Genomic DNA, 27,038 nt, shown 5'->3' with positions numbered 1-27,038 from the left:
TAGAGAAGATCCAACGGAGAGCAGCGCACTTCGTTACAGGATCATTTATTAATCGCGGAAGCATTACGGAGATGATAGATAAACTCCAGTGGAAGACTCTGCAGGAGAGACGTTCAGTAGCTCGGTACGGGCTTTTGTTAAAGTTTCGAGAACATACCTTCACCGAAGAGTCTAGCAGTATATTGGTCCCTCCTACGTATATCTCACAAAGAGACCATGAGGATAAGAGAGATTAGAGCCCACACAGAAGCATACCGACAATCCTTCTTTCCACAAACAATACGAGACTGGAATAGAAGGGAGAACCGATAGAGGTACTCAGGGTACCCTCCGCCACACACTGTCAGGTGGCTTGCGGAGTATGGATGTAGATGTAGATGTGGTTCTTGTGTGATCAGGAGATTACCACCATACAGGTACTTGATGGCATTAGCACAATGGAATGGCTACTGTACTGGGTTTTGGGCATACTATCTTGTTGGAAAGGAAGGGTGCTATGTGGAAAGACACAAGGTGGAACAGAAATTACATTGGGCAACATTTGTTGCATGATCTATACTTCTGAATAATTTGGAAATATGGTGGCAGGTCCACATCTGGACCATGTATTTATTAGTGAGAGGGTGTAGAGAGTGCCAGAAATGAAAAGGAAATCCAGGGTTCTAAATCATGTACCAGGTCCAAGTAGGATCTACACCAGAAAGACCATCTGATAGAAAGGCAGAGGAGAAAGGGATACTGGAAGTATAGGCTTGCAACACAGAAAAGGAAGTAGTGCTGCAAAGGCTGGGGCCTTGTGGTAGCCAAGCACCTACTCACGAAAGAGCTCTGCGCCCTGAGGTGACACTTGGTTTGTAGTCATACCAACATAAAAAAAAAAGCTGAGCAAAGAAGACAGCGGATCTGATATATGACATGGCTGCTTTCACAGATGGCCCAGCCTCTGATGCTGTAGGAAAAGCCTGTGACAGGACTGGAATAGGAAGTGCTGGGAGAGTGGACTGGTCAAGTCTTGCGCCTAGTCTTGCACAGGCATTGGGACTGGCATAGGGATGAACTAGGAGGTTGTGAAGGATGGTTGGAGGACAGAATAGTGCTTTAGGATGGATGGCGAGGATCTTTGGTAGTATATCCACCATTTGACAGTGTGATGATAGACAATCAAAATATTGCTGAAGGATATGGTATTGGGTGAAGAAGGTGGCTTGTTTGTGAAAAACTGCCATAATGAACAGTCACATTTATTGCGCTGGTATGTCACAGTCTAGTGCTATGTTTGACCTCAGTATCTGAATATGTTGGAGCTGTAAGCCTGACTTAGTTTGAAGACATATGTTAAGGTTTGTGAGAAGGTTAAAATGTCTACCTTCAAGCACGTGCCTATGCTTTTTGATTGACGCATATGCTGCAAAAAGCTCGTGGCTATCAGTTGGCCAATTTGTTTGTGAAGGTGATAATTTTTTTGCTGAAGAAAGTTAAAGGTTGTCAATTATGTTGCACACATTGTTGTAACTCAGTTATAGTTGCAGTTGATGATGTGTCCACCGCATTGCAAGGTGTGCACCAGGAAGAGGATGAGCTAACAATGCAGACTCTGCACAAGTAGCCAAGAATGCTTTCTTTTCATTAGTCTACTGTATTGTGTCTCCAGATTTAGGGAAATCTTTTAACACCTCATTGAGAGTGCTGTCAACAATGCACGACTGCAAAAACAAAACATCAGTAAAAGTGTGTCAAGCCCAAGAAACAGCAGAATTCCCATATTGTAATGGACTGGTAAACTGTGAAATATCTTCCACTCGGTATTGAAATTGCAGGATTCCTCGTGAAGCATACCCTAAGAATTTTTCTTCCACTACCCCAAAACACTAAGGTATGTCCTTGTAGTCTAGTGAACAGTCATTGTAGGTGTGCTAGACACTACCCCACTGGATGACATCACAACCCAGTCAACAATGTAGACATAACAGAACTCTTAATTCTCTAGCTACTTCATTTATAAATTGCAGGAAAGTCTGGGTGGTACTGCACAATCCAAATGAGATTTGAACACATTCATAAAGTCCGAATGAGGTGCAGAAGTGGTCTTAGGTGTGTCTTCCATTGCATACTGGTATATGATACAAAGACAAAAGAGGTTGACTGAAGAAAACAGTCTTACCATGAATGTGCATAACAAAGTATTCAGTATGTGGCACAGGATACCAGCAGATATTCTTCTTCTTATTTCTGCTGGAAGAGCATTGCCACTGAGACGCACGTGTGGAACTCAGTATTTGCAGTGCTGTGACTTGGTTAGATATTTCAGTTACTTGTGCTTGTAGTGCTTCCGAGGAAGTCTCTGTACTGGCAGAGATGTTGGCAACACCCGCTGGTGGATACAGCTTGACTACTCAGTCAGCAGTCTGAGCAAGAGTGTCAAGGTCGCCAACATATGTAATTACTGCATCTGCAGACAAGCATGACAGCCAATTTTCTGCGCAATTTCACTGTTAATTTCGCCATCCAACAGCATGTGAAGATGACTAAGTAGTTGAGACAGTGCACAACTGCAGAGATTTTAGTGTAGATCAATAAAAGTTGCTTAACTTCCGATTCAAAGAAGCTCATATTTGATAGTGGTGTATTTTTCAGTGTTAGGTAGTAAAGCTATGTCGTCTTACTTCCATAGCCACTTGCTAATTAAGTGCAGCTACCCCATAACTATTTGTCTGAGGTGACGTGGCCCAAAATAAATTGGCTCTCAAACTGGATGACCTGGAAAGAGAGGTTTCCCTGCTATTGGATGAAGAATCACATCTGCCACTGACAATCAGTGCTTGAGAGATTCTGTATGTTTGCCACAGCTGGCATCAGTCATGTGACACAGCTATTCATGGGTGGCATGGTTGATGAAAAAACTTACATAAGATGCATTTTATAATTTTGGAGTACGATTCAGTTTTTCCAGTGTCAAGTGAAATTGTTCCACTGCATGATAAGAAAGTCAAGGTACAAAATGTCCAGTGTAAACACAATTCATTTGAAACATTCTGGCAGATTAAAACTGTGTGCCGGACCAAGAGTCAAACTTTGCCTTTTGTGGGCAAGTACTCTTGTGACTATCTACCCAAGCACAACTCATGGCTTGGCCTCACAGCTCTACATCTGCCAGTATCTCATCTCCTCCAGAACCTCCATGAGGTACTGGTGGAAGCAAGGCTGTGACAACAGCTCATGCTTGGGTAGCTCAGTCAGAAGAGTTTCTGTTTGCAAAAGGCAAAGGTCCCAAATTCAAGTCTCAGTCCGGCGCACATTTGTAACCTGCCAGAAAGTTTTATATTAGCCCACACTCCGCTGCAGTGTAAAAATTCATTCTTGACACAATATATTTGTTTAATATGATGTAAGTGATTAATTACAATGCATAACTGTAAGACTGCAAAAAGCATCTTTATCATTTGTTTGCAAATCAGATGCAGTGTGAAGAATCAGAATTTACACTGCACAAACTGTAAACCTGAAAATTCTGGAAAGTCTCAGATAGATTATATAATGGTAAGACAGAGATTCAGGAACCAGGTTTTAAACTGTAGGACATTTCCAGGGGCAGATGTGGACTCCGACCACAATCTATTGGTTATGAACTGTAGATTAAAACTGAAGTAACTGCAAAAAGGTGGGAATTTGAGGAGATGGGACCTGGATAAACTGAGAGAACCAGAGGTTGTAGAGAGCTTCGGGGAGAGCATTAGGGAACAATTGACAAGAATGGGGGAAAGAAATACAGTAGAAGAAGAAGAATGGGTAGCTTTGAGAGATGAAATACTGAAGGTAGCAGAGGATCATGTAGGCAGAAAGATGAGGGCTAGTAGAAATCCTTGGGTAACAGAAGAGACATTGAATTTAATTGATGAAAGGAGAAAATATAAAGTAAATGAAGTAGGCAAAAAGGAATACAAATGTCTCAAAAATGAGATCGACGGGAAGTGCAAAATGGCTAAGCAGGGACGGCTGGAGGACAAAAGTAAGGATGTAGAGGCGCATATCACAAGCGATAAGGTTGATACTGTCTACAGGAAAATTAAAGAGACCTTTGGAGAAAAGAGAACCACTTGCATGAATATCAAGAGCTCAGATGGAAACTCAGTTCTGAGTAAAGAAGGGAAAGCAGAAAGATGGAAGGAGTATATAGAGGGTCTATACAAGGGCAATGTTCTTGAGGACAATATTATAGAAATGGAAGAGAATGTAGACGAAGATGAAATAGGAGATATGATACTGCATGAAGAGTTTGACAGAGCACTGAAAGACCTGAGTTGTAACAAGGCCCCGGGTGTAGACAACATTCCATTAGAACTACTGACGGCTGTGGGGGAGTCAGGCCTAACAAAGCCAGGGTGTCTACATGGACAATAAAAAAATATTCCTGGATTTTACCTGGATTTCCCAGTTAAAAACACAATTTCTCCCGGATGAAATTACATATAAAGCAGGTAAAAATACATCCGTGTTAAGTAACAGTATACTTTCACTCGGAGCTGTAAAACCTATCAGTCCTTTGAATCGTGAAGGTCTTATACCAGCGGACGACATCCCAGCACTTTAGGAAACGAAAACCAGGAAAAACAATGCGTTTGGAAAATTTGTTTGATGCGAGACAATATGCACAAGTTTATTTTCGTATTGCTTAAGTATATAAACAAATTCCACAAATTACAGCACGGTAGCTTCCGAAACTCTAAAATAGAGATTGCGTTGAGCAATGCACTTTTGTCAGCCAGTCATAGATTATGTCACGTGATCTCGCTAGCGAATGATGGCAGTTATTCAGAGCACGAGACCAACGAGAATGACAGGTCGCGGCGTGTACGTTACGAAGGTAGGCCGAGCTCTTTCAACTCAGCAAAGTGGGTTTCTACACCGGTTAACTCTTTAAGTAGATGTGTATGTACGAACTAGAATTGCATCGTCTATTGGCATCCACTGTTATTAGTCCTACAATGACAGGAAAGTCGATTAAGGAAAGGCAAGCCTACATTTTTAGTATTTGTAGACTTAGAGAAAGCTTTTAACAATGTTGACTGGAATACTCTCTTTCAAATTCAGAAGGTGACAGGGGAAAAATACAGGGAGCGAAAGGCTATTTACAATTTGTACAGAAGCCAGATGGCAGTTATAAGAGTCAAGGGGGCATGAAAGGGAAGCAGTGGTTGGGAAGGGAGTGAGACAGGGTTGTAGCCTATGCACGATGTTATTCAATCTGTATATTGAGCAAGCAGTAAAGTAAACAAGAGAAAAATTCAGATTAGGAATTAAAAGCCATGGAGAAGAAATAAAAACTTTGAGGTTTTCCGATGACATTGTAATTCTGCCAGAGACAGCAAAGGACTTGGAAGAGCAGTTGAACGGAATGGACAGTGTCTTGAAGGGAGGATATAAGATGAACATCAACAAATGCAAAACGAGGATAATGGAATGTAGTCTAATTAAATCGGGTGATGCTGCGAGAATCAGATTAGGAAATGAGAGGCTTAAAGTAGTAAATGAGTTTTGCTATTTGGGGAGCAAAATAACTGATGATGGTTGAAGGAGAGGATATAAAATGTAGACTTTAAATGGCAAGGAAAGGGTTTCTGAAGAAGAGAAATTTGTTAACATTGATTATAGATTTAAGTGTCAGGAAGTCATTTTTGAAAGTATGTGTATGGAGTGTAGCCATGTATGGAAGTGAAACGTTGACGATAAACAGTTTATACAAGAAGAGAATAGAAGCTTTCGAAATGTGGTGCTACAGAAGAATACTCAAGATTAGATGGTAGTTCACATAACTAATGAAGTATGGAATAGAATTGGAGAGAAGAGAAATTTGTGGCACAGCTTGACTAGGAGAAGGGATCGGTTGGTGGGGCATATTCCGAGGCATCAAGAGATCACCAATTTAGTATTGGAGGGTAGTGTGGACAGTAACAATCTTAGAGGGAGAGCAAGAGATGAATACACTAAACAGGTTCAGAAGGATGTAGAATGCAGTAGGTACTGGGAGATGAAGAACCTTGCACAGGATGGAGTAGCACGGAGAGCTGCATCAAACCAGTCTCGGACTGAAGGCAGCAACAACAACAAATCATATTTTATTCCCTAAGCCTAGGTATCGCAGATGTTAAGAAATGTATTTTTGAATCGTGTTTGTAATTTTTTTTCCATAACTTCCAATTGAATATCAAAGTTGTATTAACCATGAAATTCAGATCTTTATCTGGTCCCCCAACAAAAATATTGCAGGTTACAAAGTGGAAAAACTTAAAAAATCCATTTTTAAATAGTGTGTATTTTTTTGTGTAAGCTGCTCACCACTGATACTCTATAACAAGTAACTATATTAAACAGTGTAATAGCAGAAGAAATATTAAAGCTGAGAAATTAATCTTTCTTTGGAAAACTACTGTTCAAAAATTGAGTTTTTTTTTTTAAATTTGTGGCTAATGACTATGAACTATTAAAAATATATTAAAGAATAGATTCAGCTAAGTGATAATGATGTTAATTTGTAGCCCAGTGTGTGTTGAACTAAATGCATTTTATCTGAAAGGCTTAGAACAATCCACTACTGAACAATTGTAAAAATGTAGACGCTTGCAAATATGAAAAAATGCATGTGGCCTGGAACAAATACGGCTGCCATTTCAAAATAATAAACAACAATTTTTTTTAAAAGTGTTTTTGTGGCTACTAAACATTGGGGAGTTCACCCAGGAAATAAAAAAATTTTCTGCAATGTTCAAGCAACCAATTAGTTTTTTCTTTGACTACTTGGTATGGTCTGACCCGACTGGGAAGAAGGTCCTTTGGATCTCAGCTGACAACACCACATCCTAGACTATAGAGGCAGTCGTAATACATACAGTGAATAAGATCACGAGATATTTACTCATTCAATAATTTACTAGGAATGTGGAAGAAACTGGAGTCCACAATGCTACGTTATCCTTGATTATTCCACAGCAAGAAGCTATTTAATAAAACCATTACGTACCATATGGTGAAGATACAATTTCTGTCAGGGTCTGATGTGCAACCTTGGTGAAACCACTACAGCCATTTCACTTTGGATGTATTTACCAACTTTCAACCCACACCGCAATTCGAAGGGATATTTTTTTGCATTGAAAAACCAAACTCTTCATCACACCCTCATGAAGTAATTTAGTTTGGTTTCTTACTGCACAATTATGTTAAACTCAGTTCTGTGCATGCAGAATATTCTGTGGCATCCCCTAAGCCATACAGTTCCATAATATCCATGGCACTGGAAGATATTTCCTAAGATCAGTTTATTTTGTGTATTGCTTACCAGTGTGAGGTGCAGCAACAGCATTTATACAGAAGCAAGTGGCATCATCCATGGGGGCAGCGGAAATTGTTTGACCCCAATATTAGGCAGAGTAGTAACAGCTGATGCTGTTTGTCTCACAGTTCTGGAACTCACAGCTGTCACTGTTATGCCCTCATACCAGCACCTCTCTCCACACTGTCCCTGGGCCACAATCAGACTGCCTCCAACTATAAGCATCCTGCCTGCTGGCCACTTCTTCACACTGACACCCTGTGTGTATCCTCTGGCACCACTCTATTCACAATGACAATGTCTGAGTGCCGCACCATGAGTTCACTCCAGCCGGTAGCTACAGTATTTCCCTGCCTACACTCAACCCCCTCATAGCCAGCCTTTGCCGATGTGGTCCTCATCTGGCTGTCTTCACTCACTTGGTCAATGGCCAAAAACTACAAGGAATCAATGAAGTAATGGAAAATGTTTGTGGAATGTGGTGTATCAGATATATTGACACACAACTTTTGTTCCAGCATTTACTCAATATGAATAAGAAGCACAATGTCCTTATTGAATTTGTCTCTCATAGAGCCACAACAATTTATCAAGTAACTGCAAAAATCTTAGTAGGCTTGGAACTGAGCATATTTTTACTATGAAAGCTCCTAGGTTTCATGAACACTTTAACTAAATGCAGAGTAAAGAGTTTTGTCTCAGTTTCTGGGCTCTTCCCCATTGTTAACATAGACATATGGAACACATTCTCACTATTTACTTTGTAGTAATAGCATTGCCTGAAATTAATTAGTTTCTAAATTTCAACAAAAATTTAATGAGGATCATCTAAATTTTGTAATGGTACAAAATCAGGTGTCATAAATACATCACGAGGGCCAGCACCTATGGCACAACAGCCGTGTATAATTAAGTATGGCTTGATGTTATTTATTAATTTATTTGATGGAATTACAATTTCCTTGAGACATATGAGTCTCAACTTTATCTTAAATAATAATAATAATAATAATAATAATAATAATAATAATAATAATAATAATAATAATAGAAGCTGAAAAGATGAATTAAAATTTGTGTCACAGCCAGGACATGAGCCTGAACCTCCTGCTTACTAGGCACACGTGATAACCATAACATTACTGTAGTAGAATGGCCAACAAGCTGCACGAACTACCATAGTCCAATGCCCTTCCCAACACAAACTTCACTGAAGGCGAGAACTGAAGTTTGTTAGGGAGGTCATTAGACTAGGGTAGTCTGTCCAACCATACTGCTATAGTGTTGTGATGGTTACCGTATTTATTCGAATCCCAGCTGCACCCAGATCTCAGCCACACCCAGATCCCAGCCGCACCCAGACCTCAGCCGCACCCAGATCCAAGCCGCACCCAGATCCAAGCCGCACCCAGATCCAAGCCGCACCTGAAAGAGACTTGAAATAAAGGAAAAAAATTTTCCCGAATTTACGTCGCACCTGAAATTTGTGACTTGAAATTCAAAGGGAGAGAAAAGTTTTAGACCGCACCTCCAAATCCAAACGAAGTTAGTCCATTGTAGCATGAGAGAGAATTTAGGTCGAATGGATGAAGATACAGCTATAGTAGTTTGGTTCGAGTCTTAAGCTTAGTAGTTAAGCTTTACCAGGTAGCCATTGCTGTGTGTCGGGCACTCCATCCATATTTATACGGGCACCATTCCTTTTTCATGTGCTATGTCTGGACTGAATTGATTGCTTTTTTTCTCTTTGTTATAGGTGTTTGCGTCACTCTAAGCTCAAAATGCATTATTGTGCTGTGTCATGCATTGTTTGACACTCTCCGATAATGAGTGTTTACGACCTATTGCCACTCGCGGCATGGCTTGCTTTTGTGTGCGCTACCGCCGCTTTAAAAAAAACAGAGAGAGAGAGAGAGAGAGAGAAAGAGAGAGAGAGAGAGAGAGAGAGAGGAATTGTCTCAGTAGCGAAATAATGGCAAGAGACTGCACAGAAATTAGAGTCATCTTAGATTCAAAAAATCTAGTCAGTTGCCATGCTTTATTTATGACTGAATCACTATTCAGCATAAGAATAATACAAATATAAACATGACACGATATGTACATTATTCTGCATTTGCTGTTGTCTCACTCTAGTTTCATAGTTTATTAGGCAGACAGGATTTAAATGTGATAACAGCAAACACAAAAGGATACATGGCATAATGTTTACATTCGTATTATTCTTATGGTGAAGAGAATACTGCATGTGAGTCACGATTCACAAAAGTTTCTATTAGCAACCATCTTTTGTCACAGCTATGAAACAATTCAAAACGTAGAGTTGGCCATATTGACATATATCCCAAACAGTCTTGCCATTCAGATTTTCATAGTAGATTTTTAGTGATGACTTCAAATTCAGAGTGTGGTGTTGTTGCATTGGATATCTACCATTTTTTTAAATGCTTGTTGCACAGTGATTTGGAACACACTTCCATGCATCATAAATGCATTGGCACATTTGCAACAAACTTGTGAGTTTTACAAGTCCTGTTGGTGTCAGTTGTCTGGCGCTTTTCGAAAGCCAGTCTGTGTATATGCGTTTTAGCTTGTCCTTAAATGGTTTATTCAAACATACATCAAGTGGTTGCAGAATTGACTTCATCTCACTTGGAATTACTGCCAAGTCCATTTTGCTTTCTCCTAATTTTCCTTTTACTGCAGGTGTTGTACGGCCTGTGTATGCATCTAATACCAGCAGACTGCGTAAACCAAGCATTGCGCCAGGACAATTCCACACATGCCCAATCTATTCCAGCATCATGTCCTCCAAAAACCACCCAGTTTCATTTGGTCATACAATTACAGTTTTTGGAAACACTTCCGATTTCGGTAAAGTCTTTCACTTGAAAACTATGAATGGGTGTAATTTACGTCCATCTGCTGTGCAAGCCAGCATGACAGACATCTGCTGTTTTTCACCCCCTGATGTAAGAACACTTATGTCTTTCTTTCCTTTGACGTCAATTGTACAATTTGACGGCATGTCAAAATATAAGGAAGTTTGGTCAGCATTTGATATATGACCAAGAAGGTATTGCTTTTCTGTGCGCCGTCTGATTATGAAGCGCTGAAATTCCATAAGTTTTTCTTCACAATTTTTCAGCAGCTTCTGCATAACTGAAGTTCGCATCCGAAGTCAAAAACCACAGCGCTTCATAAACAGATCAATCCAGCTGCGACTAGCCTTAAATTTTTCGATTTTTTTCTCTCTAGCAATTTTGTGTGCCTTAATTTTTAAAACTTCAGCATTCACAGGCAGGAATTTCTGACGCTGTTGCTTAACAGGTTCATTTAAAATCACATCTAGTGCATGGCATTGGCCACACTTTGGCCCACTAAACACTTTCCTGCTACTTGAACATTCAAATAATTTCTCTCGCTGCAGTCGCCATCGCCTGACATTGGTCTCATCAATCCTGTATTGCAGACCTGCAGCACAATTAGAACTTTGTTCCGAAAAAGAAATAACCCCTCCCCCCCCCCCCCCCCTTTTGAATTTGGCACTATAATGAAAGCGCTTCAAAAATGGTTCACTAACACCAACAAGCACTTCACAAACTTCCACAATGCAACAGGTGCCGCCACGTGAAATCTTAATGAGCCCAGTATATCAACTCGTGCAACAATCCTAAAGCCTTGTGCATTATTGGTATTTTGTGCAAAGAAATTTATTATTGTTGCTACGAATATCTCAAAGGCTGCTACATTCAAAGACAAACACTATTTACTTCATTGGATAATGTATGAAAATGCAGTGGTCAAAACTCAGGGCAGAGAAACAAGGCTCATCTTCTAGCTTTTTTTTTCTTTTTTAATTTATTTACTGATGCAGAGATTTTGGTGCCAGTATTTATCTTTGTGCCTGCAAAACATGCCTATTTAGCGCTACATATATTTGATGGTAGAAGTTAGTTGTGGTGGCACCTACCAACATTTTTCAGAACTTCCGCTTTCTTTGCACTCGATTTTAACCCGCAGGCGGTTTTGTGGATTACGAAAACCTGAAAAGAACTGCGACTTAGTTTTGAGTAAATATAGTAGCACATCTGCCTCGTAAGCACGAAATCCGGGTTCAAGTCCTGGCTGTGGCACAAATTTTAAGTCATCTCTTTAGCTTCTATCATTATTGAAAATTGTTTATTAGTATTCATGAATTAATGAAGAAGCAAGCTGTTAAGGAAATTATGTTAGCTCTATAGATGAATGTACTTGTGATATTGTATTCATATCGATGAGCCAAAACACCATGACCACTTGCTTAATAGCGTGTTGATCGCCCTTTGAGCCAAAATACAGCAGCAATTCTGCATGCCATCGATTTGACAAGTGCTTCACTCTTTTACAGATGGATGTGGCACCAGATGTCTACAGAGAGGTCATGCAATACGAATAAATTTTGGTTTATGGGTGTGGAGTTGCTGTCGAGTAGCATCCCTGATGTGTTTCATTGGCTTCAGGTTTGGTGGCCAACAACACAAAACGATTATCAAGCTTCTCGAATCACTCCAGCTCAACTCTTGACCTGTGACATTGGCAGTTATTCTGCTTGTCAATGCCTTCGCCACTGGGGAAGACATCAGGCATGAAGTTAGCTAGATGGTCCACAATAATTCTCATGTAGTCCACAGCTATCATGGTGCCTCTAATTACTACCACAGGTCCATGAAAGCAGAGGTGAATTACCTCCATAGCATATTACTGCCCCACGGCCTACGTCTGTGGTCCAGTGCAAGTTTCAAACAGCTGTTCACCTGAATGATGGTGTATTCAGACATCACCATGGACCTGGTGTAACAAGGAACATGATTCATCTGACTAGGTGACATGTAGCCACTAATCCAAGGTCCAAACTCAATGACTCCATGTCACTGAAATATGTTGTTGGGTCAACATGGGAACACACAGGACTTGTCTGCTGCAGAGCCCAATGTTTCACCATCTTTGTTGAACAGTGTACCCCAAAACACTTGTGGATGTGCCAGCATTGTAATTTGCCATCAGATCTGACAAAGATTGCCTCTGACCTCCATGACCTGCAATGAAGTGTAGATGCTCAATACCTTTTCACCAACTCGTGGTTTCACCATTCTTCAAACACTTCCACAGATGCTCATGACAGTAGCACGAGAATAGTTTCGCTGTTTCTGAGGTGCTCCTTTTCAGTCGCTAGCCCATAACAACTACACTTTATCAAATGTTGTAGAAAAATCCTGGTAGAACGTGAATACTTTTGGATTAAAGGAGACCACTCACTGATAAGCGGAGGCATTGAGTCGTTACTGTTAGTCCATCTGACACCAAGCAGAAGCATGTGTGCACGCGCGTGCTCTAGTCAAACAGGGGTTACTCCAAAAGTGGGCAATCTTTTTTGTGCACTTAACAACTCAATACTTCTGCTTTCCAGTGAGTGGTAGCCTTTATCAATGTCACTATGTCAGTGGATTTCCCAATCTGTGGCCTTTATAGTCACTAAAATGATTCCCATTCTTTTCTGCTCTGCTTATATAATTTCTTTACCGCACCACATGCCCTGAGCCCTACTAGGTGGCATTCAAATTCACTGTGGATTTTGATCACAATGTTCGGGCTCATCAATGTATTCTGGAGGTGAAATGAGAAACAATAAGCTCTTCAAAAGAAATGGAAAACTCACAAAATGAGGCCAGCCTGCTCCCATGAGATTAATTTATGGCTTGACAGATAAAAGACAAAATATTACCTTTGTGTGTTTCTTGTCTGTTGCATACACAATTGATGTGCAGCAAACTTCTGCAACCTTCTTTCCGTGGCCATAAAAACTCCAACAGCATATCTCACTTGAACCAATAACATCCTTGATGAACAATACCCTTCCACTGAACCTCAGGGACAGTTTGTCAAATAGTTCTATATTTTTCAGCAGATTGTCATCAGATGTGCTGAAACAATACAAGTACACTATTTCATTCCCAGGCATTACTCTTTGAACTCAAAATTGTTCATCATGATGACATTTGTTTTCGATATTTATCACGCCTGCTCATAGTAGGGACGATAAGAAAGTAACCTGAGAAGAAGATAATGTGCATGTGAATAGGAACATACAAAAAACACACTCACGCAAAATGCATGAAACTAAAGAAACCAATATACACTGATGGCAAGTTATGTGTATACAAATGGAGAGAAAGCAAAAGAAGGCAGGGTTAAATGGCACAAAAATCAAGTACTATGAAGAGAATGGAACTCAGAACAGATTAATTTTTGACTTGAACCTATTCACACCCTCATCAAAACAGCGTTCAAAATGAACAGTACCTGTACCAGAGAGAAGTGCACATTTACGTCCATCCAAAAACTGTTTGTGAGCTAGAGTAAAATAGATAAACTATTCTGGTGATCATAATTTTACATTTAGTAAATTTTTCTTCGTACTATTACATTATTATACTGAGCTACCTTTTCACCTTTGCATGACACTGGTTACTGGCTGTTTACATTCTGCTCTTTCATCTTCAAACTTATCACATCCATTCATAACCGGCACAAAAAAGCAATTTGCTACAAGACTACTAAAATGTTGAAAATAATAGAGATGTTAACTTGTATGAGAAGCCAGATAAATATTTCACAGCAAAACAGAAGCAAAACTTTACACTAGATCTTTTTGTACTATATTATTAATGTCAGTACAAACACTTGACTGGTTCATAGTTTAAGATGGGAACACACATGTACAATATCCAATAGGCACTTATTAATTAACTAACTTTGGTCAACAAATACATCAGACTTTTAATTTGGGTGTAATTAAATCTATTTCGTACACTTACTTAATCATCACCTCCCACAATGGAAAAACAATGCTCTATGGAGTCTAATTATGACATTTAAACTCTTAACTTGTGTTTACACATTAGGTAATTTTACAGATACACCATCAAGAGTTAGACGAATTTTATATTAGGCTGCACTTACGCCATTAAGGACTGTATATTATGTTATTCCAAAAAGACTTCTTTGAGCTAATTGCACACTTCAAGAAATACTTCAAGTAATTGATCTTTGTGAATTTGTGAAGTGCAAACTTCTTTCTGGGGATGAAGTCTAGATCAAAACCAGCAAAAATCACAGTGCTGTTTCTCTGCTGTTCAAAGGTTGGCAATGGGCCAGTTTCGCATAGCCAATGACAGGCAAGAAAAGAGGCAATGAATTTCTAGTGCCAAAATGAAAATCATCCTCCTCTTTGCTGTTGTCACAAGTACTTGACTTTCTTTTCTGAATATATCATGAATTACGAGGTGGAGATCAGGCTGGGGCCTAACATCACAGCTTAAACTTCTACGAGTATAATAAGCAGCAATTAAATTTCTAATCTTTGTTGTTATAAATATCTGACTGGACTGTGAAGTTTGGCTGTAAATTGGCAATGCCAAGAAGTGTGAGAGTTAAAAGGCTGATTGTGGTGATAAACTGATCTATATAAGCCTATCCCGAGATTTACATAAGGTTGGAATGTAACAGTGTGGTTGTGAGATGGCGAAGCTAACAAATGTGAAAGCTAAAATACCTGGCTGTGGTAACAGACTGACCTGCAGGGGCTAGGTCAGGATGGATTACCACAGTTTTACTCACAAAAATTAAATTAACAGTCTTTATCGTTACATACATTTGTTTCTTCTGTATATGTCACGAATTACGATGTTGTGGTTAAGTTCAGACCTAATAGCACAGCTTTAATTGAATTAACAATCATGACTGTTGGAATATTTGCCGTATTCTTCAAAATGTGTTACAATTTTGGAGGTCGTGGTATACTGACCTGACAATGTGACAATATTCCTTCGACACACATCATCTGTCCACTGCACTTTCGCTGGCTGTGTATATCCAGCAGTTGACACAGACTTTTTCCTTCCGATCCTACCTTACAGTCAGGACTTACAACATTGCTCCAGGATATGTGTAATCAACTCTTTCTGGCATATATGAAACTGATAACAATTTGTCAAAATACATCTCCAGTAGGTGACTAGTGTATTTCACATGAGTGATGTTTCTTAAAATCCCTGCCTGAAATCTGACTGTTCACTGCATTACTGATCTATGACAAAGGTACACTAATAAAGAGGATAATTCCACAAAGATATTGGCGGAAAAATTAACAAATTTTCCACCATAGCCCAATGCAATATTCAGTTTCAACAACTTTTAGTAATACTGAAATTTATTCCGCGCGCGCGGGTCTAAGCACAGTGCGGACACACACACACACACACACACACACACACACACACACACACACACACACACACACACACACAATTTTTCAGTTTTACAGAGTCGCACTGTGCTTAGACCCTAACTAATTTTGATCAATTTTATGACAAAATCTACAAATTTTGTCAATGTATAGGAACATAATGGGGGCTATACTCTTGACTTAAAAGAAGAAAAAAACCTTTAAAAGGAACATGGTTTCTTTTAACGAAGACATATAATTACCAGGATACGACAATGTAAAAAGAAAAAGCACCGGAAAATTGCATGGATCACCTATGTTTGATGTTAATGTGAAATAATCACTCACAGACTGCAGGTGGCAGCACTAGTAGGGGCAAGTATACAAAGCATAATATGGACACAAAAAACAGTGCAGTCATTGTAATGCAGGGATGGAACGATTTATTTGGCATCCAAAGGGCATGATAATTGGCTTTCAGGCCAAGGTTGGAAGCATTTCTGATACAGCTAAGTTTGTTAACTGTTCATGTGCCACTGTGGTTGAAGTATACCAGGCCTCTGGCAAAATTGTTATATAAAAAACTGGCACTGAGGGAACTGTGGTGCACCACTGACCAGAGGTTAAGTAGGGGGAAGGGGGGCATGAACAATGGCTGCAGAGATCTGTAAAGGCAAATAGACATGCAACTGTCCAGCAACTGACCATCCAGATGAACCAAGGGGCCACCAACAGTGTATCGTCACCAACAATTCAGTGAACATTGCTGCGTATGGGCCTCCACAGCAGGCGCCTTGAGTGTGTACCTATGCTGACTGTTGTTCACTGGCAACAAAGGCTGGAATTTTGCAGGCTAATACAGCAACTGGATGTCCACTAAATGCCAACAGGTAGCCTTTCCAGATGAATCAAGTCTATGCTACATTGGATAGGCCAGAAAAGGGAATTTTATGGCCTGAGGAATATTTTCATGGCGTTCCTTGGGTGATTTCATCATTCTGGAAGGCAGAATGGATCAACAAGTATGCGTCTATTCTTGGGAAGTGTATTCAAGCTTCTGACAGGTGGTCACATTAATGTGATTGTACAGTGTAGAATGTGAGCAGGTTGCAAAGAAAGTAAAACATTATTTTTAAACATTATTAAAAAACATTAACACAAGGAAAAATCAGCTGCTGGGGGCACACTGACATAAAAGTGAAGAGCATTATCTATCTCAGTAAAAAATTACACTTTCTACAAAGAGATTTAAAATAATGTCCAGATATCATTTGAATGAAAGGGTTACGGAAGACACGGTAACAGACTAATCTGATAAGAACGCATACATGGACATTAAGTGTAGTGACAAACAGGTAGTTTTTAGTGATGGTACTACTACTTCAATCTGAGATATGTCTCTCTCTGCACTTTCCACAAGTTTTGTTTTGATATTCTGTAGTCCTCTTGGCTGTTTTCACTCACTTTCATCTTTCTTTCAATTTCTTTTGAGAACTTCTCAGCTGACTTTTTCTCTGCTACTGTGTCACTATAACTATCAAGTGCATTTTGGAAGCTGTACATTATCTGCTTTGAGAAACCTCAATAAATCACTTCACATTTTCATGCCCACTCTTAACCCCAATGATCATCATCCAGAACTGATTGATGCAAACACAATCCCATCACATTCTCCGAGAATTTCCTATACTGTGAAGCCTTATGACAACCAAAAAAGATTAAGATAGATAGATGTGTCACTGCTATGCCTAACTGTCTCTTTTCAGGGTTGGCATTAATTTCCACTTCTGGGACTAAATGTGGATTGAGCTTCATAAAGAAATAAGCCAGGGGCAATTTATCCAGAGTTTTGGATAAAAATGTCTAGATACCTTTCCCCAATATGGAACATTCACCAAGAGCTTATTTGGTTCTTACCTGATGTCCACTTTCTGAGATCCAACTTATTTATGTTTGATGTGCCTGCCTCAGCATTACATCTGGTTGCTGGGACACACCACAACCGCATGACACGTTCCCTGCCTGCACTGCAGCAGACTAAATATACATGGAAGCTAATTAGAAATACTACTTTTCTTCACTGAAACTAGTAACATTATTTTCCAGTGCACTTGCTGAATTGATGACACCAACAGGATCACCCTTTCCACTGTCAGAGTTGATGATCAATTTAGTGCATCCTGAGATGGCTGGTGGCCCCGCAAGGGCTATGTCTGATCCAGTAGCATTGGAGCCATGGCCATTTGCAGTGATTGGCATGGATACAGACATGGTAACCTAACTAGTAGTCTAGTTCTTTACCTTGTATGATTGCACAAGGCATGCCTGCCTATACTGCTGAGCGAGGAGACACTTCATAGCGTATGAACCAGATACTGCATTTTTCAGACATGTCTCACTCTAGTGAGGATATCAGTCCAAAGTAAGAGAATAAAATCTTTGTGCGCATGTAATTGGAGGTACGTAGCAGACCAAGATTCAAGACCTGTCCCACACATCCTCTCACCACCCACCTACTCCAGTATGGTCACAAACATCACCTATGCCATCAAAGGCAAGGCTATCCGTGACACCAGTCGTGTGATCTACAAACTAAGTTGCGAGTGCTGTGCTGCATTCTATGTGGGCATGACAACAAACAAGCTGTCTCTCCACACGAATGACCACCGACAAACTGGCCAAAAAATAACTGGACCACCCTGTTGCTGAACACACCTCCCAACATGACATTCTACATTTCAATGACTGCTTCAGAGCCTGTGCCACATAGATCCTTCCCTCCAAGACCAGCTTTTCCGACTTGTGTAGGTGGGAATTCCACCTGCAATATATCCTATGTTCCCGTAACCCTCCTGGCCTCAACTTCATTAGTCAGTGTCCTTGACCATCTAGCCTCTTCCTTGTTCTCATTCCAGCACTACACAGCCCTCTATTTGACCAACACACCCAGTCTTTTTACTTTCCTCTTTTTTCCACTAGCCACCCACTCTCTGCCCCACCCACTGTCTAATCTCCTAACTGTACCTACCTGCCCTACCCTCTCTCCACCCCCTCCCTGCACACTTCCCAAAGGCAATTCATTGCCCCCCATCCCTACTCTGCATCCCTCCCCCTCCCTGTCCCAGCCTCCTCCTTACCCCTCCCAGTTGTCTCTCCCATCATGCACTGCTGTTGCTGTTGCAGTTCGTAGTCTGGCTACAGCCGCTAGAGACTGTGGTTATGTGTGTGTGTCGCATTTGTGTGAGTATGTGTACATCTGTTGTCTATTTCTGACAAAGGCAATGTTGGCCAAAAGCTTATTTTGTGACAGTATTTTTGTTGCGCCTATCTGCAACTCAGCATCTCCACTATATGGTGTGTAGCAACTATCCTCTTCATTATGTTGTTACATTCCATCCCGGGTTTTCTCTTGTTTGAAAGTAATTTATATTGACTAAGACCCACAGCAGCATCGGAAATGTTAGCCTGTAAAGACAGAAATGACGCAAAGAGTCACCTCGCCCCTGTGCACCAGGCATCTACTCCCAAAGCCACCACTCACACTCTGCAGGCTCTATGTTAACTAAGCCAATAGCCACAAACCAAAGCCCAACGGTTGCTTGCTAGTGTTCTAATTACAATATTTAATGCCTACCATTAAAGATCGTGAAGATCTTATTCACACACATTGCAACGAGACTGATAGCTATATGCATGTAAAAGTGTAATTTTTAGATGTATTCAAACCTATCATGCTCTGGTATCCCTGGTTCAAAATAAATGGATTCTCTCTGTGATAACTCCATGTCAGCAAGCAAGACAGGCAGTACATTTGAACAGATGTCAATGTAAACCACACTAATTACTCATCACAGATCCTTGCTGGTCACATTGTGTCACAAACACACAAAATCACGACAACAAACGAGGGTCGCACAGCCAGGCTGCAATGATGTGTGTGCAAGCACCACCACCTAAAGAGAAGATTGCGCTGCACTCTGTGTGACACTGACATCACCCAGAGTGGGCCAGATCGGTGAGGCACTATGCTGACAGAACTGAGTCACATGCCCTGAAATCTTTCTCAAACAATTTTACAGAATATATTTGATAAAAAAACTATTTTTACATTTCTTGTAACTTCATATGTCAGCTTCATGGTAAAATGCCCATCATTTTACTAATGTTCATAGTTATTGTGTTATTTCCGTATATAAATAAGATCAAAAATGTTTCAATGACAAATAGTGGTTGCTATGATTTTGTGTTTGGTGCATATTTCTCATATGTTGCTGTGAATGAAATTTAGATATTGACTTTTTCTTTAGGTTTGGGAGGAGGTCTCTCTGTCTCCAATCTCAAGCAAATGGATTCGAAGTAGCACATTCATTTCCAATTGCACAAGTGCAGGAATGCAATATTCATAACATTCCTCATATCTTGTAAACCATTTGAGATCACAAAATGATTCTGGTCAATGGCAAGATGCAAAGAGGTGAGTGTTTCAGCATATGGTTATTATTTTCAGCAATACAGCAGACACTAAAGTTTCCCAGCCCCCCCCCCCCCCCCAGGCTAGTGCTGTAATTTTCTATCTTTCTTTGAGTCATGGACAGTTAGTGAAAAGAGAATTTGCTAATATGAAAAACATTTTTTCTCTTGTGTCACTGTAAACAGACACAATGAGATCTTCCGTGTGCTATTGACCTCTTTGGAAACTCACTGCTTGTTTAATGAGACAGTGTTTCAGGATTCTGTCGCAACACCTACTGCAAGGTGACTGATTAAATTATAATGTGTTTTGGCAAAATAAGCAAAATTAAACCTCTCAACAAAACTCATATTTGATGATTCTTCTTCAAATAGGAAAAGGTTAGCAATTCAGACCAAAATAAATCACCAGTTCTGTTACAGTTTTGGTGGAATCATGTAACCCATCATATTTTTAATAGTGAACATCCCGACAAACTTACCAAAGGATTTTCTTCCTATTCTTCACCTGAGAAATATGAAAATTATTTATAGCAAATAGTATACAAACTTTTTGTTCTTATACCTATCCAGAGAGAAGAGGCGAACGTCGTCACCTTAATTACCTTTGATGTGTTACAGATAAATTATCTATATTTATAACCTTAATGAACTGTCTCAAGCAGTTCATTAATGACTACCTTGTTTCCATAACCGTATTTGCAACAGACAGGCAGACATCAAATATGTTATTTCTAATAAAACAATTCTGCATTTTTGATGCAGACTAGAACTGACCCAGTAAAACTCTTTCATAAATCTGGAGCTGTGAGAAAACTGACAACTTGCAGAACCTTCCCAACTATTCATCAAAGTATCTTTCACTGGTGAATTAAGAGACATTTGTAGTAACAAGATTCATTCCCTCACTCTGTATAGAAATAGGTGTGGAAAGCTGCTGCACTATTTGCTGTAATTGCTGACGTGTGAAAGATAACTGAAGTGTAGAAACAAAACACAAGGGGTGTTCAAAAAGTCTCTCCGCAGTGCCGTATGATTGTTAGCCGCACTTGCCATATGACTGTTAGCCTGCCTGGGTTACTTCCCTTCAAGTGGACTCTTCCAACATTCCACTGTTTCGTTTATCTCAGCCAGCATCAGTAGTATCATTGGTGCGTGTCGTTACGTGTTGATGTGAACGTTTAAAATTAGTTCCTTTGTTTCGTTTTGGTCACTGTTAAAATACTAACCATTGAAGAACATGTGTTTTTAGTCTAACAAGTGTTCAAAGCTGGTGGTAAATACACAGTTTCAGTTCGTCAAACATTTAATTCAGTTTTCCTGGAGACAACACTCCCACATTGCAATACTGTGCGAGATTTGAATAACAAATTTCGAAGTACGGGTTCAGTGACAGATGCACCGAGAAGCGGTCGTCCTAGTGTTTTGTCTGATGATAAACTACTTGATATTTCCGATAAAATGTCTATGAGTCCTAACAAAAAGGTAAGAAAACTCGCCCAGGAAATCGATGTTAGTGTCAAAATGGCCCACACAGCTGTATGGAATAAATTAGAACTTTTCCCATGCAAAGTGACAGTCATGCAAGAACTGAAAAATACTGATCATGGCAAGAGACTGCATTATTGTCAATGGTTCAAAAATTTCATTCAACAAAATGGAAGGGATATTATTAATGAAACTATTTTCACTGATGAGACGTGGTTTCATTTATCTGGGTACATGAACTTACAAAATTCTCATATGTGGAGTACTGCAAATCCATTGTGTATTCAAGAGGAACAAATTCATTCTGTGAAAATAGGAGTTTGGATTGCAATTTCTAGACATCGAGTTGTGGGTCCCATATTTTTCAACGAAACAATAAATGCACAATGATACTGCAGTGATATTCTGTACCCATTCATAGATCTTGTGTTAAGTGAAATACTGAATGGTTATTTTCAACAAGATGGTGCAACCGCGCATACAGCTCGCGTTTCAATGTCACTGCTTGCAAATGTTTTTGGTGATCACATAATTTCACAGGGACTTTGGCTTCCATGATCGCCTGACCTAACATGACCTGACTCTTTTCTTCTGGGGTGCAGCGAAAGCAACTGTCTATAAAAACCGTTCAAAAACCATCGATGATCGAAAACTGCAATATCAACTTTCACTGCATCTGTTACAGAAGAAATGTTACAGGTTGTGTTTGGAAACACGATTAGACGAATTGAATTGTGTATTCAACAACGGGAGAGGAGGGGGGGGGGGGGGGCACTCAATATTTAATGTGAAAATTTGTAAGTAAAAATGAATATTCAATAAATTAATAACTTGTATTTCACCAAGTTTCATTTCGGTATATTCACTGCGGCATACGGCGTGCCCGGCTAACAATCGTACGAAACTGTGGAGAGACTTTTTGAACATCCTGTATAAGTTTCACTGTATTGGCTAACAGTAACAAAAAGAAATAAATTCCATATTTTTTCATACTAGGAAGTTCTCTTTACACTAGCTGTACACAACTCTTAAAAAATTACAGTACTGATTTGAAAAAAATACTATAAAAACCCTAGCTTCTGCTATATCTCTGAAAGTAAAATTCTGTATGTTCACCATATGGCAAAACAGTCTTCTCTTTGTGTGCTATCATTGGCGAACATGTCATAAAATTTCTCAAACAAGTACAAGATATGAATATTTCGTTCCTGTGTTCATGCGATTGGAAATGAACATGCTACTTAACATCCATTTTTTCTCAAGATTGGAGACAGAGATCACCTCTCAAGTCTAAAGAAAAATTCAATGAGAAAATTTCATTCACAGCAACATATGGTACAACATGCACCAAACACAGTCATAGCAGTCCCTATTTTTTTTTTTTTTGCAACATTTTCAAACTTGTTATTTATATATGAAATATTTATATAGGAAATATCACAGTAACTATGACCATTAACAAAATGATTGGCGTTTCAACATGAAGCTGACAAAGCTTCAATAAACATATAAATCAAATTTTTTTACTGAATAGCTTTTGTCAAATTGTTTCTTTTCCTGGGGTTTTAGACAAAATGCAAAAATTCCCTGACTTTCCGAAGTTTAAAAACTGACACAAACTGTTTACATAAGAATGGAAAAATTGGTACAGGCGGTCCTCAGAGAAGATAAGTTTGGGCATTGGCTGGAGAAAGATAGGAACTTACGAGGCAATGCTAACCATAAGATTTATCTTAGAAGATAGGTTACAGAAAGGCACATTCATGGAGTTTGTAGTAGTAGAAAGCTTCTGACAGTGCTGAAGTGATTACACCATTTGAAACTCTGAAGGTAGCAGAGATAAAATACAGGGAGCAAAACCTTATGAACAGTTTATACAGACTACAGACTCCAGTTACAACAGTGTAAGGGCACACAAGTGAGGCAATGTTATAAACTCTGTATATTGAGCAAGCTATGAATAAAACCAAGAAGAAATATGTGAAGGTAACTGATGTTCAGGCAGAATAAATAAAAACTTTGAAGTTTGTTCATGACACTAATTTTATCAGATGTCAAAGAAGGACTTTGGAGAGTAGCTAAATGGAATGGAAAGCACCTTGAAGACAGGTTATAAGATGAACAGCAACAAAAATAAAACAAGTGTAATGGAATATAGTTGAAACCATTAGATGAGTTTTGTTATTTGGTGGTAAATTAACTGATGATGGTCAAAATAGAGAGGATGTAAAATACACACTGGTAACAGCAACCCCTAGAAAGTACACCTGAAACTACAAATCTGTTAATCAAATGTAAAGTCAAGTCTTTTCTGAAGGTATATGTCTGGAAAGCAGCCTTTTAGAGATGTGAAAAATGGACAATAAACAGTTCAGACAAGAAGGGAAAAATAGCTTTGCAAATCTGATGCTACAGAAGAATGCTGACAAGTAGATGGGTAAACTGGATAACTAATGAGGAGAACTGAGACACATGACACAACCTGATTAAAAGAAGGCACCAAGGAAATTGTAGTTTGGTAAAGGACGAAGAAAGAAAGAAAGAAAGAGAGCAAGTGAGTGAGTGAGTGCATGTGCAGGAGGAGCAGGTGTTACAGATTGTAGAGGGAGGCCAAGGCTCGAATACAGTAACCAGATTCAAATGGATATAGACTGTCTCTGTCCAGAAAGTTCTGAGACTGATTTTATTACTGGCATAATGACATCAGCATGGTAACTACAGAGGCAGCTGGAACTGACATCTGTAAACAATAGATGCGCACTTTACCAGACCGTTGTGAGCAGGCAGTGTTAAGAACGTGAAAGTCTGCCACCACTTGACTGAAATGCAAAATATGGGCAATTATTTTCTGGAAGAAATCACCATGAATGACAAAACTTCTGTTATCAATACAAATCCACCACAAAGTGACTAACACAGAAATTCACATGAAGGGTAAACAGCTTGATGATCAACATTCAAGTCAATGTGATGCCCAAGTTGAACATCTCAGATAAGGACTTTCTATGACAATGTTATGAAAAGTAGACCTTGTACTGGGGTAGAAAACACAACAAACATGGCAACTGTCTCTTTTCCGACAGTTTCACATGAATATATGAAAGTTCTGAGCATTGTACTCAAACAGGAGAGACTAAGGAGGAGATCAGCTGGCAATCAGATTTTTGTAATTTTTTAAATAAATATTTATGGTATATGAAGTTCAGATCTCTAACATCAATCACTCAAGGTACTTCGATGTAACTCTCAAAACCAACTTAAGTTTTCCAGGAAACCTTAATTCACTAAAATTTATGCAATTTTTCATGAGTGGGTGGCTTAGTCGGCACCAGTGGAGGACGGCAACCAAATAATGAAAGCTGGTTTGAATCTCATTGCGGTATTTTTTCCATCCAAAACTAATACTTCCATCATTTATATTTATAAAATTCCTCAAATATATACTAATTAATGTGTATCTGATCATAACTTTTTATGAAAAATGCATGTCCTCTTGTTCCTAATGACATATTGCATGTAAAATTCCAGTTTTCATTGCAAATATAAATTCTTAATTATCAGTGTTTTACAAAAGATCATTAATTAATTTAAACAATCTTAATTTACAATATTTTAGAAAATACCAATAATTAATAGTTTACATTAACTATGCGTGTTATATGAAACAGAAACTACAAGATGCGTAATTTTCATATTGATGAATTTCATATTTAAATGATGCAGGTATTCAAACTGAATGGGGGAAAAAAAACACCATAAGATTACCTGATTACCATTCTCTAATGTTATCAAGTGAGCCATGCGTCACCTTGTAAAAGTCGCCTTTACTTTAGTGAATTAATGTTCCTAGGAAATCTTCAAATTCAATTTACTCAAGATTTTTTCCAGTTATATCAAACAATTTTTGAAGATAGATATCTAAGTTCTGAATGTCGTGTAGAAAAAAAAAAGCAGTTGTTAGTTGATCTCCTTGTAAGTAGACACACCTGCAGCATTAAAACCACCATCTAAACTTTTCTTTATATTTTATTAATCCTGTCTAGTTTTTGGATAGATGGGGCAGTTGCAGCAGTTACGCAGTGGTGAAGAGGTACTTACAAGGTAACTATCATGGAGAGCTGCATTAAACCATTTTTGGACTAAAGATCACAACAACAACAGCATGGTTTGACACTCAATTGAGAGGAAAAAGGAGGACAAGAAAAGAAATTTCTTACGCTGAAACTCAGACTAATTGAAACTAGATGAAACACTGAGTAATATAATTACAATAAATCAAATAGGATACAATACTCTGTATTTAGAAGTAGAAGAGCAAAACTGTTTCAGTGACGGTGCATGTAATCACTACATTGTTTATAATGTAGATAGTATTATAAGCAGTGTGATCTACTCTTGCATAAATTTGCTGGAAGACAGGCAGACATTCAGCCTATGTATTAACCCAAATATCCAAATGTGCAGCAAACCAAAGCATAAGTATGTGTGACATCTGTGGACACTGGGATTGTAAATGATTCTGAATTCATCTGCATGGAAACCATAGCATTTGAAACTGAAATGGTTTTGGCATAAGTTCTTTTTTCTTATTATTTGTGTTCTACATATTAATATCCAAAGGGGGGACAAAAATTCAGACAAATTCATTTTTTGCTCAATTTTATGAATATTTCAAAGAGAATATTTATTTGATGAATTACTGACAATTATATCATTCATTCATATAACCTAAGATGGAATAATACATAGTTATGTTTAAGACAGCTAGGGCATTGTTCAACAGGCTGATACTGTGCTTTTTCATAGTTTTTCTGAATTTTGTGTGATAAACTCTACTCCAGAGAACTTCGCATTTGAAAGAGGGTTCTTCTTTGTATGAAATACTGTGAAGAAACAGACATACATCAGTGCCCACATTTTTTATACTGAAGTGAAAATATGCTATTGTCACAAAAATCTTTCTTCATCCTTCACTTCCTAAATGGGGACAGAAGTGGAAGCTGTTGCTACTAAAAATAAAACTGACGAAAATGTAGTTTTTTTGTTGAAAATTAATTACATTTGCCTTAGTATGGAAAACTTCAAAGGATTTTGGAAACCAAAATACCTATTTCACAATAATAATAACACGTGATATCTTTTCCTACCACTTTCCCAGATCTTCCCTTCCTGTGTTCAGCACATTCCTTACATTTTCTCCAAAGCCATTTTGACATTTCTGTAGCAGGAAGAAGTTTAGAAAAATGTTTTCCTCTAAGTCTGTCTACAGGTGATCTACGAGGGGTGTTTGAAAAGTCCATGCAAAGTCCGAGAGATGCCACCACCGGCGCATATTGAGGTCATGTTTAGTTATTAGCATCTTTGGAAAGAACGCACACCAAGTTTCAGCCATATTGGTCTATTTCTTTGTGTTTGGCATTCGTGTGATTCAAGGAAGTTGAGTGATTGTCAAAAAATGGATGAAGAATAATTTCATGTGGTGATTAA

At 38.9% G+C, this 27,038-nt stretch overlaps 1 protein-coding gene across 1 annotated transcript in view; it reads right to left on the bottom strand.

The window, feature by feature from the left end:
- LOC126334570 (BTB/POZ domain-containing adapter for CUL3-mediated RhoA degradation protein 3) overlaps positions 1–27,038 on the bottom strand; it is a 95,554-nt gene that overhangs the window by 9,340 nt on the left and 59,176 nt on the right. The window contains exon 4 of the mRNA XM_049996957.1: positions 13,092–13,290. Within this exon, the coding sequence (XP_049852914.1) occupies positions 13,092–13,290 (199 nt within the window). The remainder of the gene's footprint in view (positions 1–13,091; positions 13,291–27,038) is intronic.

Source organism: Schistocerca gregaria, chromosome 1 (genome assembly GCF_023897955.1).
Source record: "Schistocerca gregaria isolate iqSchGreg1 chromosome 1, iqSchGreg1.2, whole genome shotgun sequence".
NCBI lineage: Eukaryota > Metazoa > Arthropoda > Insecta > Orthoptera > Acrididae > Schistocerca > Schistocerca gregaria.
Note: the sequence above shows the minus strand (reverse complement) of the source record. Positions and strands in the feature narration are given on the sequence as shown.